General features: G+C 40.0%; 1 protein-coding gene across 5 annotated transcripts in view; it reads left to right on the top strand.

Annotated features, from left to right (window-relative positions):
- Positions 1 to 12,656, top strand: part of cacna1c (calcium channel, voltage-dependent, L type, alpha 1C subunit) — a 191,959-nt gene that overhangs the window by 117,952 nt on the left and 61,351 nt on the right. For 4 of the 5 annotated variants that reach the window (XM_056425335.1, XM_056425338.1, XM_056425337.1 and 1 more), the window contains 4 exons: positions 5,243 to 5,382; positions 6,435 to 6,587; positions 7,574 to 7,773; positions 10,918 to 11,021. In XM_056425335.1, the coding sequence (XP_056281310.1) occupies positions 5,243 to 5,382; positions 6,435 to 6,587; positions 7,574 to 7,773; positions 10,918 to 11,021 (597 nt within the window). The remainder of the gene's footprint in view (positions 1 to 5,242; positions 5,383 to 6,434; positions 6,588 to 7,573; positions 7,774 to 10,917; positions 11,022 to 12,656) is intronic. The other variant, XM_056425339.1, reaches the window with a different exon arrangement.

The raw sequence follows: 12,656 nt of genomic DNA on the forward strand, positions 1-12,656 counted from the left end.
GTCTACTCTCCAGTGTCCTGGCGAGGCCTAAACTGATTCGCTTGTTAGACGCTGATAGCAAAGCTTTGCGCTGTTTTTCTTTATCTGCAACTCAGCAACATAGCCCATCTGCTAAACCCTCTGTGCCTTTGGCATGCGTGTGCTTGTGCATGTGTGTGTGTGTGTGTGATTGTGTATCTAGGTGTGTGCGTACGTGTGTCTGTGTGCGCACGTCTCCTGCCTGCCAGCTGTGCTTTGCATACGGTATTGTGTGGGGGAAATGGCAACTGGTATAATATGGTCTAATTGACCGTTTGTGTGTATGTGTGTGTGTGTGTGTGTGTGTGTGGGGGGGGGGGGGTAAGAAAGCACAGCCTGAAGAAAGTCTCTATGAATGCACCAACACACACACACTAAGTCAGTGAGTCTTGCCCATCGCTAGTCGAGTGTGCACTCACATTAGCCATCACCAACTGAACATGGCTGGCTTAACCTCAAAGAGGGTTAGGGTTAGGGTTCACCCCCAAAGACACACACGTTATGTGTACAGGGTTAGGGTTTGGGTTTAGGGTTAGGTTTCACCCCAAAGTCTCACGATTTATGTGTACATAAAGTTTGTGTCATTGGGATTAGGGTTAGGGGTTAGATTTAGGGGTTAGGATTCACCCCAAAGACACGGGTTAGGGTTTGGGGTTAGGGTTTGGGCTTGGTATTAGGGTTAGGGTTTGGGTTTAGGGTTAGGTTTTACCACAAAGACACACACTGTATGTGTACATGGTTAGGGTTTAGGGTTAGGGTTAGGGTTTGAGTTTTGGCTTAGGGTTAGGGTTAGGCTTCACCCCTCCACACACTCCATCAACTGGCCCCTCTGTGTCAGTGCCCCTGGCATAAACACAACCTTTACCACTCTTATGCTGCCCCCCCTCTCTCTCTCTCTCTCTCTCTCTCTCTCTCTCAACATATATATTGCAATTATGTCTTTTATTGTGATGCAGCACATTTTAATGTACAATGATACCGTATTGATCCCTTCAAGGAAATTATCTTTTACCTTGCAGCCTTGCAAAAGACGGGTCAGAAGGTCAGATACCTATTGCAGGATTCAGAGTTGGCAGCATTCAGTGTTCGTGCTCAAGGACATTTTTGGAGAGTTGGTGCTTGATGTTTTGTAAGATTACATCTGACATGAATTACCTCTCTAGTCCGTTCCCCAGGGTATAAAACATTTTTCTTTTCAAATGTCTCCCCTTCACATGGCCAAAATAAACATACATATTTTATTGAAGTGACCTCATTGTCATTTCCACGTTGACAGGGTAACAGTTCAACGTTTTCACCACTAAGGTTAGGCATGAGCTGAAATCCAGTAAAATGAAATGTGATGGCAGCAGAATAATGCAGATCTAAAGCATTGGTCATTTGTTTAAAAGGCCTTTACAGTTTCCTTTATTATATTATGAATCATCATGACAGTGATCTTAATCCATGATCACAAATGTTTCCCTAAATTAATTCTGGCCATTTTACTTGCCTAAACCTAACCAGATGAGGAAACACTCAAATAAGATGTTGCTGGAAAGTATCAATTTGTCTTTGACTTCGACATATTTTTTCATTTAGATATACAGCGTATGTGTGTGTGTGTGTGTGGATGAGAAGTGACAGAGTTGGCTCCCTCTGGATTGTTCACCATATGGGTGAAAGAGCTTGTAGCTGGTGCTGAGCAGCCTTGGAGGCACACACACACACACACACACACACACACACACACACACACACACACACACACACACACTCACATCCACACATGAGCACTTGCACATACACACCAATGCTAGAGCCTACACTGAAAAAAATGTGATGTTGGAATTACTCAAATTTTTTTAGGTAAGTGATTGCACAAAATAAAATCATCTAAATCTAGACATATTTTTTAAGTTGATTGTACGAATTATTTTCAACTAATTTCAGCCTAATTATATTTATATTTTCTGCTCAACGATTTAGATTAGAGTTAACTCAATTATATTAAGAAATTCCAACTAAACCCATTGGGGTTCAGTTTACTAGAATGGATTAATATACACTTTTATTAATCCCCAAGGGGAAATTAGTTCTCTGCATTTAACCCATCCTTAGTTATTAAGGAGCAGTGGGCTGCAGTGATGCGCCCGGGAAGCAACTGGGGGTTCAGTGCCTTGCTCAAGGACACTTCGACTTGCAACTAATGGGGAGAGCGGGGATCGAACCGACAACCTTGGGGTTGCAGGACGGCCCTCTTACCCCACTGAGCTACAACCGCCCCGATTAAGTAACTTTAATAATTTTTTTTGTTTATATGCAAATCAATTTAATGTTTACATTTGTACATACTAAAATTAAGTTTAATTAAACATATACACTGCTTTTAAAGTCCAACAGCATTGCTATCATTGCCAAATGTATTGTAATATCTACAAAGTAACACCAAATGTTTAGTATGCCAGCATTAAAATAAGTTTATGGTAGGATTTGGGTATAAATAAATTATTTAATTTAAAATATGGCTTTTTATTTAAAGATATTCATGTAATTTGCATGCAAAATAGGTCTACCCGAACCCGAATTTGCTTTTCTTAAACCATGGAAATATGTGTTACGATTAATTAAAAAAGATAAGAAGGATTCGATAACACATTCAAATCAGTAAAATAAGCTTGATTAAATCAAGTAATATCTAAAAGGGTTCCGAATCATTTTTTTCAGTGTACAGTCCTACTGACACGTACCTAAACGATTATTAGTAAAGGTTCAATGAGCTAACAGGCTGCATGTGTGTGTGTGTGTGTGTGTGTGTGTGTGTGTGTGTGTGTGTGTGTGTGTGTAGTTGTGTGTGTGATTTCTGCAGGGATTTTGTACTTAACAAAGATATTGTCATAAATCCACAGCATGACAATATTTAATTTGAAAAGTCATTTTGACATAAATTCAGCCTGATAAACATTAAATATTGCAGCAGGCCATATTGCGATTTGTATCAAATGTATATTAATTGTGCAGCCCTATCAAAAATGTTGCATACAAAGTATTAAAACTAGCACTGACACATAATCAACCATTTAAAGTAATTTACAAAGCAAAACTCACTGGTTAAACTCGTTCCAGCCTTTCAAATTTGAAGATTATCTTTACATTTAAAAGCATTGACTTTGGCTATGGTAACATGTTCACCACTTGATGAAAATGTATATATATATATTTTAAAAAATGTTAAACCATTAATTGATTCATTGCTAATAATCAGTTGCAGACCTATTCTGAATTTCTAATGATAAAAAAATAATAATTCAGAAGTATTGTGGTGTTTTGACGATAACTCCTGTTATCTGTCTGAATGTACAGCTTCTGCCATCTCAAGCTGTGTCACGTCATCATGTGGCGTTACACTCAGAGGCTCTAATTATCATTTCACACCGCACCACGGCAAAACATGCTGGGGGAAATGCTGCTGGTGCAAAACGGTGGCGCCACGACGTGCTTTTCATACTCAGTTTCAAAGCAGAGAGAGAGGGAATCGAACGGAGATGGAAGAAGTGCAAAATAGAGAGAACCAGTGAGAGAGAGGGCGATATGTTTTGAGAGGTCTTTTCAAGTGGCCATTTCATCTGTGCTAATTGATAATTCTCCATGACTAATGCGTCGCTCACTGGCCTTTGAGCCGCGCGAGCTGGAAAATGGTTTTGTTTAGTGATTTCTAAAGGATCTCAGAGAGCAGAGAGCGATAAGCTCAGCTGGACCGACATATATTCCATCTTGTGAGCCACTGGCCTCTTAAGAGATGTCTGTAATAAAATTCAGAGGGGATAATAGTCAACAAAAGAATAAAACTGTTTAGCCCTTTTATTGAAGATTATAATTACACTTAGGGGCCTGAAAAACCCCGGCAGACCAGACACAGATGCAAATGGGCCAAAGTGTCCACAGACGTACAAGAAGCTAACATCCTCCTCTATGAAACACGTGCAGGTCTTTTATAGAGGAGGATCTTTGACATCATCATGCCTTCCTCCCTGCTTTAACTACCAGATATGACAACAGAGAGACAGGAAAGGTTGTGTAACGTCACATGGCAACATGTAAATACGTGTTGTATTCACTGTGCTATGAGCACAACACTCACTTATGAACACATTTCGGAGACATCTCTCTTCAGTCCAGACATGCACTGTGTTCTGTTCAGCTGGCTGTCAACTCATTATAGCCCAGTGCCTCACATTTCCTTTTCTGTGAAAGACAGAGGGAACAGATGAAACACTCTCTATTGTTGTGTCGGAGAGCAACCTAATTAAACTCTTTTAATTACCTTCGCATTGAAAATGCGGAAGGTTATGTTTTGATCGCCGTGTATTTATTTATTTATTTGTATGCGTGTTATTCGCATTACAAAAAAAGTTTTAAACCGAATCGCATGAAATTTGGTGGGATGATTGGTTATTATCCGGGGACCATTTGATTAGATTTTGGGATCGATCGGGTCAAAGGTCAAGGTCAAGGTCATGAAAAGGTCAACATCTTCTTTTTACCATAGCGGTCAATTTATATCCAATTGGCATGCAACTAATGCCAAAATGTTCATAATTCAATGCCCAATCTTGTGATATGCAAAGGTATGCGCTCTATCGAGTGCCCGTTCTAGTTTATTTATTTATTTGTATGCGTGTTATTCGCATTAACAAAAAAAGTTTTAAACCGAATCGCATGACATTTAGTGGGATGATTGGTTATTATCCGGGGACCATTTGATTAGATTTTGGGATCGATCGGGTCAAAGGTCAAGGTCATGAAAAGGTCAAAATCTTCTTTTTACCATAGCTCGGTCAATTTGTATCCAATTGGCATGCAACTAATGCCAACATGTTCATAATTCAATGCCCAATCTTGTGATATGTGACGGCATGCGCTCTACCGAGTGCCCGTTCTAGTTTCCACTGTTGTAATATTTCCAGGAAGCACATATGACCGTAAAACTGTGCATGCGTCTTCGTCATACCATCTGATTTTTAAAATGTTGGTCCCAAACTGGCTTGACGTCGAAACTTACATCACTGTCTTATAAATTCTGATAATGATCATGTCGAGGGAGGGAATATAAAATAAGGCCAACTGCAGATATCCATCACGCTGTAATATAATATGCCTGCATCTCCGATATTCTCTGGTACATGGAAATGGGATGTCAGCCCGAAGATGATGGTTATTGAAGTCATTACTTTCTGTCTTGCAGGTTATTCAGTGCAATCTTGGAGCAGGCCACCAAGGGGGACGGGGGCACTCCTATTGGAGGGAAGGCAGCGGGCTTCGATGTCAAGGCTCTGAGGGCATTCAGAGTACTCAGACCCCTCAGACTGGTCTCTGGAGTACCCAGTAAGTACCGAGAGCCGTGGAAGAGAAAGAAAAGACCGCATGAAAGAAAGAAAGCCGAGGCTCTGAGGCTCAGGTGTGAATGGTGATTGGGGCATAAATGAACGGCAGATTGGAGCCGATAGAGATCCTCAATGCCACACATTCAACCGCAGTGACACCGAATACACACGCTCACACAAAGAGTCCTTTGCGTGAGCAGTAGATGAGTTGTCTGTCAACCTTTCGGTGTGAGTGACCACAGGAATCAATAATCCAACAGGCCCGGGAGGATCGGATATCGTGGATGAAGGCTTTGCGAGTGCATGCACCTGTTTCTGAGTCTATGTGTGTGTTCTTCTGATCGAAGAAACAAGTCCTGTGTTTCAGATACCAGAACCATTCCAAGTATTCCTCCCTCCTTTATGCTACTTACTGTGTGGTTTGCTTTCATCAAAAATTACGTTTCAATACATGTAGGCCTTTATTTTCCGTTCGTATTGGTGTAACAGCATGCAACGTCAGAAATTAATGGGTTCTATTTTGCACGAAATGGATCTGTGTTAATGGTTAAACAGATTTTTAGGGAATTCTTAGTAAAAAATCAAGCTAGAATGTTTTTATCAATGTGAATTTAAGTGATCTAATAAGGTGTTTCTTTAGCACGTCTAAATAACTAATTTGATCAATGAATCAAATCAAATCAAATAAATGTGATACAGATAAGCCTCCTGAACTGAATCTATGCACATCACTGTTTGGGGAGTTTTTAGTGTGCAGTGTTCTGAGCCTCTGTCCATCAAAGCATTCAGTGAATTAACTGGAAAGTTCTATCAAACAAGTTCTGTTTTATAACTACCCTGTTTCTCAGAAACTCATGGAGACAGATAAATGCAGACAGATAAATTAAGCTTTAGAGCAAATATAATGGTCCGTTTGAGTCACATGCTAATAAACTGCAATTATAGAGTGTTTTATGAAACAACGTATTTTTTATCATGAACATTACTCTTTTTTTCTAGTTTTCCGTCCCTACGTTGTGTGTTCTCAGCAGTTCCTCTGTGTGTGTGCTGCAGGTTTACAGGTCGTGTTGAACTCCATAATCAAAGCCATGGTTCCTCTGCTCCATATCGCCCTGCTGGTCCTCTTCGTCATCATCATCTATGCCATCATTGGCCTGGAGCTCTTCATGGGCAAGATGCACAAGACCTGCAATCACGAGCAAACGGGTACACAAACACACGCACACACACACACACACACACGCAGGCACGCACACACTCACACACATGCACGTAGAGAAATAACACCCAGACCAGTGCACACCGATGCACATTTGCAAACACTAACATGCATTGATCAGACACATACACTCACATACCTCTACCTCAGTGCTCAGGTAAACATTTGAAGTATGTATTCCATTGTGTATGAAAGCATGCTTCAGTAAGCGTATATTCTCACTTCAACTCCAGAGACGGACACACAGTTTCACACTATTCCAAACAAACCTTTCCAACAGAAAAAAGTGTGACAGTAAGACCTCACCTTTCAGCCGACACAGCAGAGAGAAAACAGAACTTAATCAGTTCATTCGATAACCTTCATTCATTATTTAAACCGTCATTTATGTTTCTGAGTGTGAATACTTTGGGCGGTAATTGAAACATGAGCTGCCATCAATGATTGAAACACTTTTCCAGTAAAGGGCCCTAGGTATAAATGGAGTTAAGTGTTGTTATGCTGATGTTATAGGTCTCATGAGAGGCATTAGCTTTGCTCAGGGTGAATGCTGGCGGGATGCTCTGTAATCCTATGCATCACCCTCAAGAGCTTATTTCATATAATTAGCAAAACACCTTTTCATATTGATTTTTTTACGTCTACTCTGTTTGCTTTTAGTGTAATGTGTCTTTTGTTTAACTTTCTTTTAGATGTAAACTTTTCTCTTTTAGATGAATTATCTCTAAATACTCTTTCATAAAGAGTCAAAGGTTCCATATCTGTGTGCATAAGGACACGGGGGTAAATGTAAATGAAGCATCCCATCACTAAGCTCAAAGTTGTGTTGTGTGAGCCTCGAACGACCGGCAAAAAAAGTTACAAATGAATACATTTGAATTGACTTTGAATTGACTTTCAGGTGTAGGAACAATTTCCGATAGAGACGCTACAGCATAACGTGTTTTCTCTTGGTCCTTTTTGTTTTCATCAGGCACCATTGCAGAGGAGAAGCCGGCACCGTGTGCACCCGAGGGGGCTTACGGTCGACACTGTAAGCACAACGGAACCGAGTGCATGATGGGATGGGAGGGCCCCAACGAAGGCATCACCAACTTTGACAACTTCGCCTTTGCCATGTTGACGGTGTTCCAGTGTATAACCATGGAGGGCTGGACGGACGTGCTGTACTGGGTGAGCCGGACACCACAACAGTGTGTGTGTGTGTGTGTGTGGAGTGAGAGTCATGCTGCTTCGTGTGTGTAACTAATGGAGTGTATCTGTAACATCAGTGCGGCATGAGTGCTTTTGAAAAAGGCAGATAAAACAATAACACACTCTCAGAAAGGTAGACACACAGATTGTTCTTAGGTAGAGACAGAATGTGTGTGTGTGTTTGTCTGTGTGTGTGTGTGTGTGTGTGTGTGCTCATATCTCGGGTTAAATCGATGCAGACAATACACTGTGTAATTGAAGACATCGATTCATTTGGGACGTGTCTAGAATCCTGATTCTTGAAGTGTCGAGTGAAAACACACACGCACCAGCAGACACACACACACACACACACACACACACACACACAGTACAGTGAACACACAATAACTATCCCTTCCCGAGTAAATGGCCAGCCTGTCCAGCTAAATAGACCAATAGATTAGTCTGTGCTGTTAATCGATGTTGAGGAAGCGGTTCGATCAAAGTCCCACGTGTGCCTTCCTGAGAGAGCGTTTGATTTACACCTCTGGACCTCTGGACCTTTGGCTTCATACACAGATTATGATATTGTTGATTTCCCGATGAAGTCATGAAGCCCCACCATAAATCGCATTAACAATGGCTGCACAGTCTCACCACTGCGAAGCACTCATGTGGTTCAGATGAGTCACTTTGCAATTAAAGTTAGCTTTAACTGCTCCAGTAAAATAGAATTGTGTTCATTTCTATTCATCTGATAGCCTCAGTTTTGATTTCTCATGTATTATCATTACATTCAGGTCACAGAGCAGAGCAAGCATTTCTTAATGAAATTCAAATGAACCCCCAAAGACTCTTATGTCCAGCTCGATGAATTAATAATCATCTAGAGCACAATAAAAAGATGTCCTGCATCTAGAGTTTCCGAATCCAAAAGTAGATGGCAGCCAGACGTGACATATTTTCTCACTTTGTTGTGCTTCATGAAAATGTCAAAATAATTTGGATATAGATATAACTGATTAAATATACCTGATAAAATATTGAAAACCTTTTGTTCATATTGTCAGTCGAGCAATGAGATACAGTATTTTTTATTCAGATGGATATGAGAGTTTAATACTTTCAAAACAGTGTTAAGAAATGGTAAATTGTATTATGGGTGTATGTGAGCTCATCAGTGAGAAACAAATTATGAGCTCTGTGACGAGAATAAAACATGAGAAGCACAAGCTGAGGTTAGGACTTCATTATTCTATGAATAAACATCTAAAGAATCACAAAAGTAATGGAATGAACAGTTTGGTAAAGACGTTTGTTGAAATGTAACAAAAATGAGTGATATGTTTTCTGCGTGAGTATGTACAGTATGTGTGAGTATGAGATTTTACTTTACAACAAGCGGATTCATGTGTGCGTGTGTGTGCATGTTGTTTGTCAACGAGTGTATGTGTACACATGGAGCAGATAGCTTCCTAGCTCTGCACCCCTCCTGCAACCAACCTGTCATCTGCAACCTTCTGTATGCGCACACACACACACACACACACACACACACACACAATCGTACATATTGTTTGTTTGTATTTTTTTATTCAGTCAATCAAATCAAATACAATTCAATATTATCCTATATAATATACAAAAGAGAAAGACTGAAAAGGTATAGGTAGAAGCAAAAAAATGCTTATAAATTCCTATCCTAAATTGAAATCAAAATAAATCAGAAAATTTATATAAAATAAAGAAGAAAATAAAACAACAACAAACAAAAAAACAATAAACAAAATAAAAAACAAAATATATTTATATATATACTACCACATATTAATACGTTTTTAATTACATTTATAACTCTCAAGAATTGTTTTATAAATAATTCCTTTGAAAGCCAAAAAGGAGTTCACCATTCTTACATCCATTTCAACATTATTCCATAATTGGACTCCGACAACAGAAATACATCTTCTTTTAATATCACTTAGTATGAGTGCCCTTGTGTATCCAGCTGTCTTCATAATGAATGGGACCTATTTGTTTGGAGTATCAATCATTAAGGAAAACCTTTCGACAACAGCAAGCCTCTCATTAAGTTTGTGCCAGGACATCACATTGTTGTCATTGTCTCACATTTTCGTGGAAAATAAATGAATGGCATCGAACATCTGCTGCCGTGTGTCGCGTTGAACCTTCTGTCGCTCTCCTCTGCTCTGTTATCTCCCTTCTTGTCCCTGTCTACCCAACATGTCTCCATGTTAAAGTGATGGAAGAGGAACACATTACATTTTGCTCATACAATTTTCTTATTGTTGTTATTTGTTTACTTGCAGATTAATAATCCGATTTTTTCTCGAATCAAATCCTGAATACTGAACGGCTCCAATCTCACTGTTTCCTATATCACTCATACTCACACGAGACATGCCTAATACAGAATCCACAACAGTGTGTGTCGTCTTTATTGATTCCACCAGTCTGTAGAGTCACAGCACGTAAATATTTCTCTTAAAGGCCCTTCCTCTTTTACAAAAAATTGTTTTGCTGCTGTCCTAAAGTTTGTAGCATTTAGGAAATCTATCTATTGACAGAAATGGACTTTTCAAATGATTCATTACGTTTACTTATAACCTGAAAATAAGAATCATGACGTGTTTTTGTTCAATTAGAATGAGTCGTTTATATCTCTCCGGCCGCCATGTTTTTCTACAGTAGCCCAGAAGGGACAAACCAAACCCTGGCTCTAGATCGGGCCATTCGCGTTTGCTCATTCAGTTTCGGTTGCAAATACTTACTGCACCTTTAAGGCATCGTGTAACTATTATACACACTTCATCATACGATACTGCCACTCTTGCTTTGCCAGGTCTTTCTAGTGCTCTTTTTAATAAGCTCTGCAATTTTCTGTTTCCGGCCTGTCATCTCTTCCCTCTATAACACACTTTCTTTCCTTGACCTCTCCTGCCCCCTTTCATTCTCTCTATGTCAATCTTATCAAACCTCCCCCCCCCCCCCCCCACACACGCACTTTATTCTTCCTTCACCATTTTATCTTCCCTCTATCCTCCACCCCACCAACCCTCCCCCTGTTAATCTCCCTCTTCTCTCCGTCTCCTCCTCTCCTATGTCTCTTGTCTCTCTCAGATGCAGGATGCTATGGGCTATGAGCTGCCATGGGTCTATTTTGTCTCTCTCGTCATCTTCGGCTCCTTTTTCGTTCTCAATCTCGTTCTGGGGGTGTTGAGCGGGTAAGAGGTTGTGCTGTTGTCGTGTGTGTACAAATGTGCGTCCGTGTATTGTTTGTGATGTGGCCGTACTGTGCATCGTGTTTTAGATGTGATGAATTGGCCACGCAACAAGACTCCCTGGAACAGACATCTTAAGCGAAACATGTGGTTGATTATTAAGGATCTATTGGTTTTAGTTTCATTCATTCTTATTGTTTTGAAGCTGCCTTTAGGATATATCCCTGTCATCACCGTCACCATTTCAACCGAGGACACTTACTACACTCCATCATGGAGTAATCCAAAAGTTGCAGGACAAAACATAGCCAGGGGCTGAAGGGGAGCGACTGTTTAGGTGGACGTTCCAAAAACTGCTCCAATATCACAAACGTCTGCATACCGTGTTTCCTAATTTACTAAATGCCAAAAGATATAAAAATGAGGTGTGAATACAGCTATTCTGAGAAATTATCTGAATTATTATGATTGTTGTGGTTCAGTAAAGTGGTACACAGAAGAAATTAAACATGATAAGAGGAGGCGGGTAACAGCAGTCTCAGGCCACGAGTAAAAGCAGAGCTATATGTTGACAATCACTTCCGCTCTCTCTTCTTTCTGTTCCACTGAATCAATCCTTTTTGACAAGCCTGAGAGAAACACGCTAAGACACACACACACACACACACACTCTCTATCTGTTATGACCTCAAGGGGCCGCATGCCGTCACAACCTGTCTGTGATGGACAGGTGGACATACACAAATCATTCAGACTCATAACCGAGTATTTAATGATATAAACAAGCAGCTTTCTTTCACATTAGGATTTTTTTATTTTTTTACATTTATTTTTTAGGTGCGTCAAGTTCGGTGTTATTGTTGAGACGCTCTTCCTCCTCAAACACCCAGCTGTATTTTAAATCCGGCTTGTGTGTATACATGTGTCGAGGTTTACATGCATGTCTCACATGCAGATTAGCATGCATCTGCTTACGTTGTTTGCGTGTGTGCAGTGTGTGCATATTTGTATAGAGGCACGTGATGTGTGTGATTTCTGTGATTTCCGTGCGTTTATTTTTTGTTTATTTTTTGTTAATAAATGCTGCTCCAGCAGGCAATCTAGCTGGTGTTTTACCCCACTCTACCAAGTCACGCTGTTTTAGTACAAGCACCACCCGGCCTGTAGGGACACACTGTGGGGTATTAATAATTCAACCCTCAGGTTGGCCGTAGAGGCGAACCTAAAAAAAAATTTGCAAAACAGGGAAAACACAAGAGGCAAAAAGGCAATTTTGAGAACAGAGTGAAGAGGAAACATGGGATTAAAAATGGAAATTATAGGATGGAGGGTTGCGCTGAGTAGGGAGTATACATTTTTGTAAGAGTTCATAAATGCATTACACTTAATAATAATTTGAACATCAGAGTTTAAAAACAAGGTATAATAACGGCAATGACAATAATACTATAATAATACGTTACACCTCTAAATTACCTTCAAGAGAAGCACTTTTAGATCAGATCATCCTGTATTACTCACGCAGTGGGGACATTGACAGCAGGATTACAGCAGCAAAGGGGTAACGTGCACACAAGATCAAATATAAACAATAGGCAGTAAATAAAACAACACATAATCTTCAATTAAATTAAAACA

The sequence above is a fragment of the Pseudoliparis swirei genome, chromosome 10 (genome assembly GCF_029220125.1).
Source record: "Pseudoliparis swirei isolate HS2019 ecotype Mariana Trench chromosome 10, NWPU_hadal_v1, whole genome shotgun sequence".
NCBI classification, from domain to species: Eukaryota; Metazoa; Chordata; class Actinopteri; order Perciformes; family Liparidae; genus Pseudoliparis; species Pseudoliparis swirei.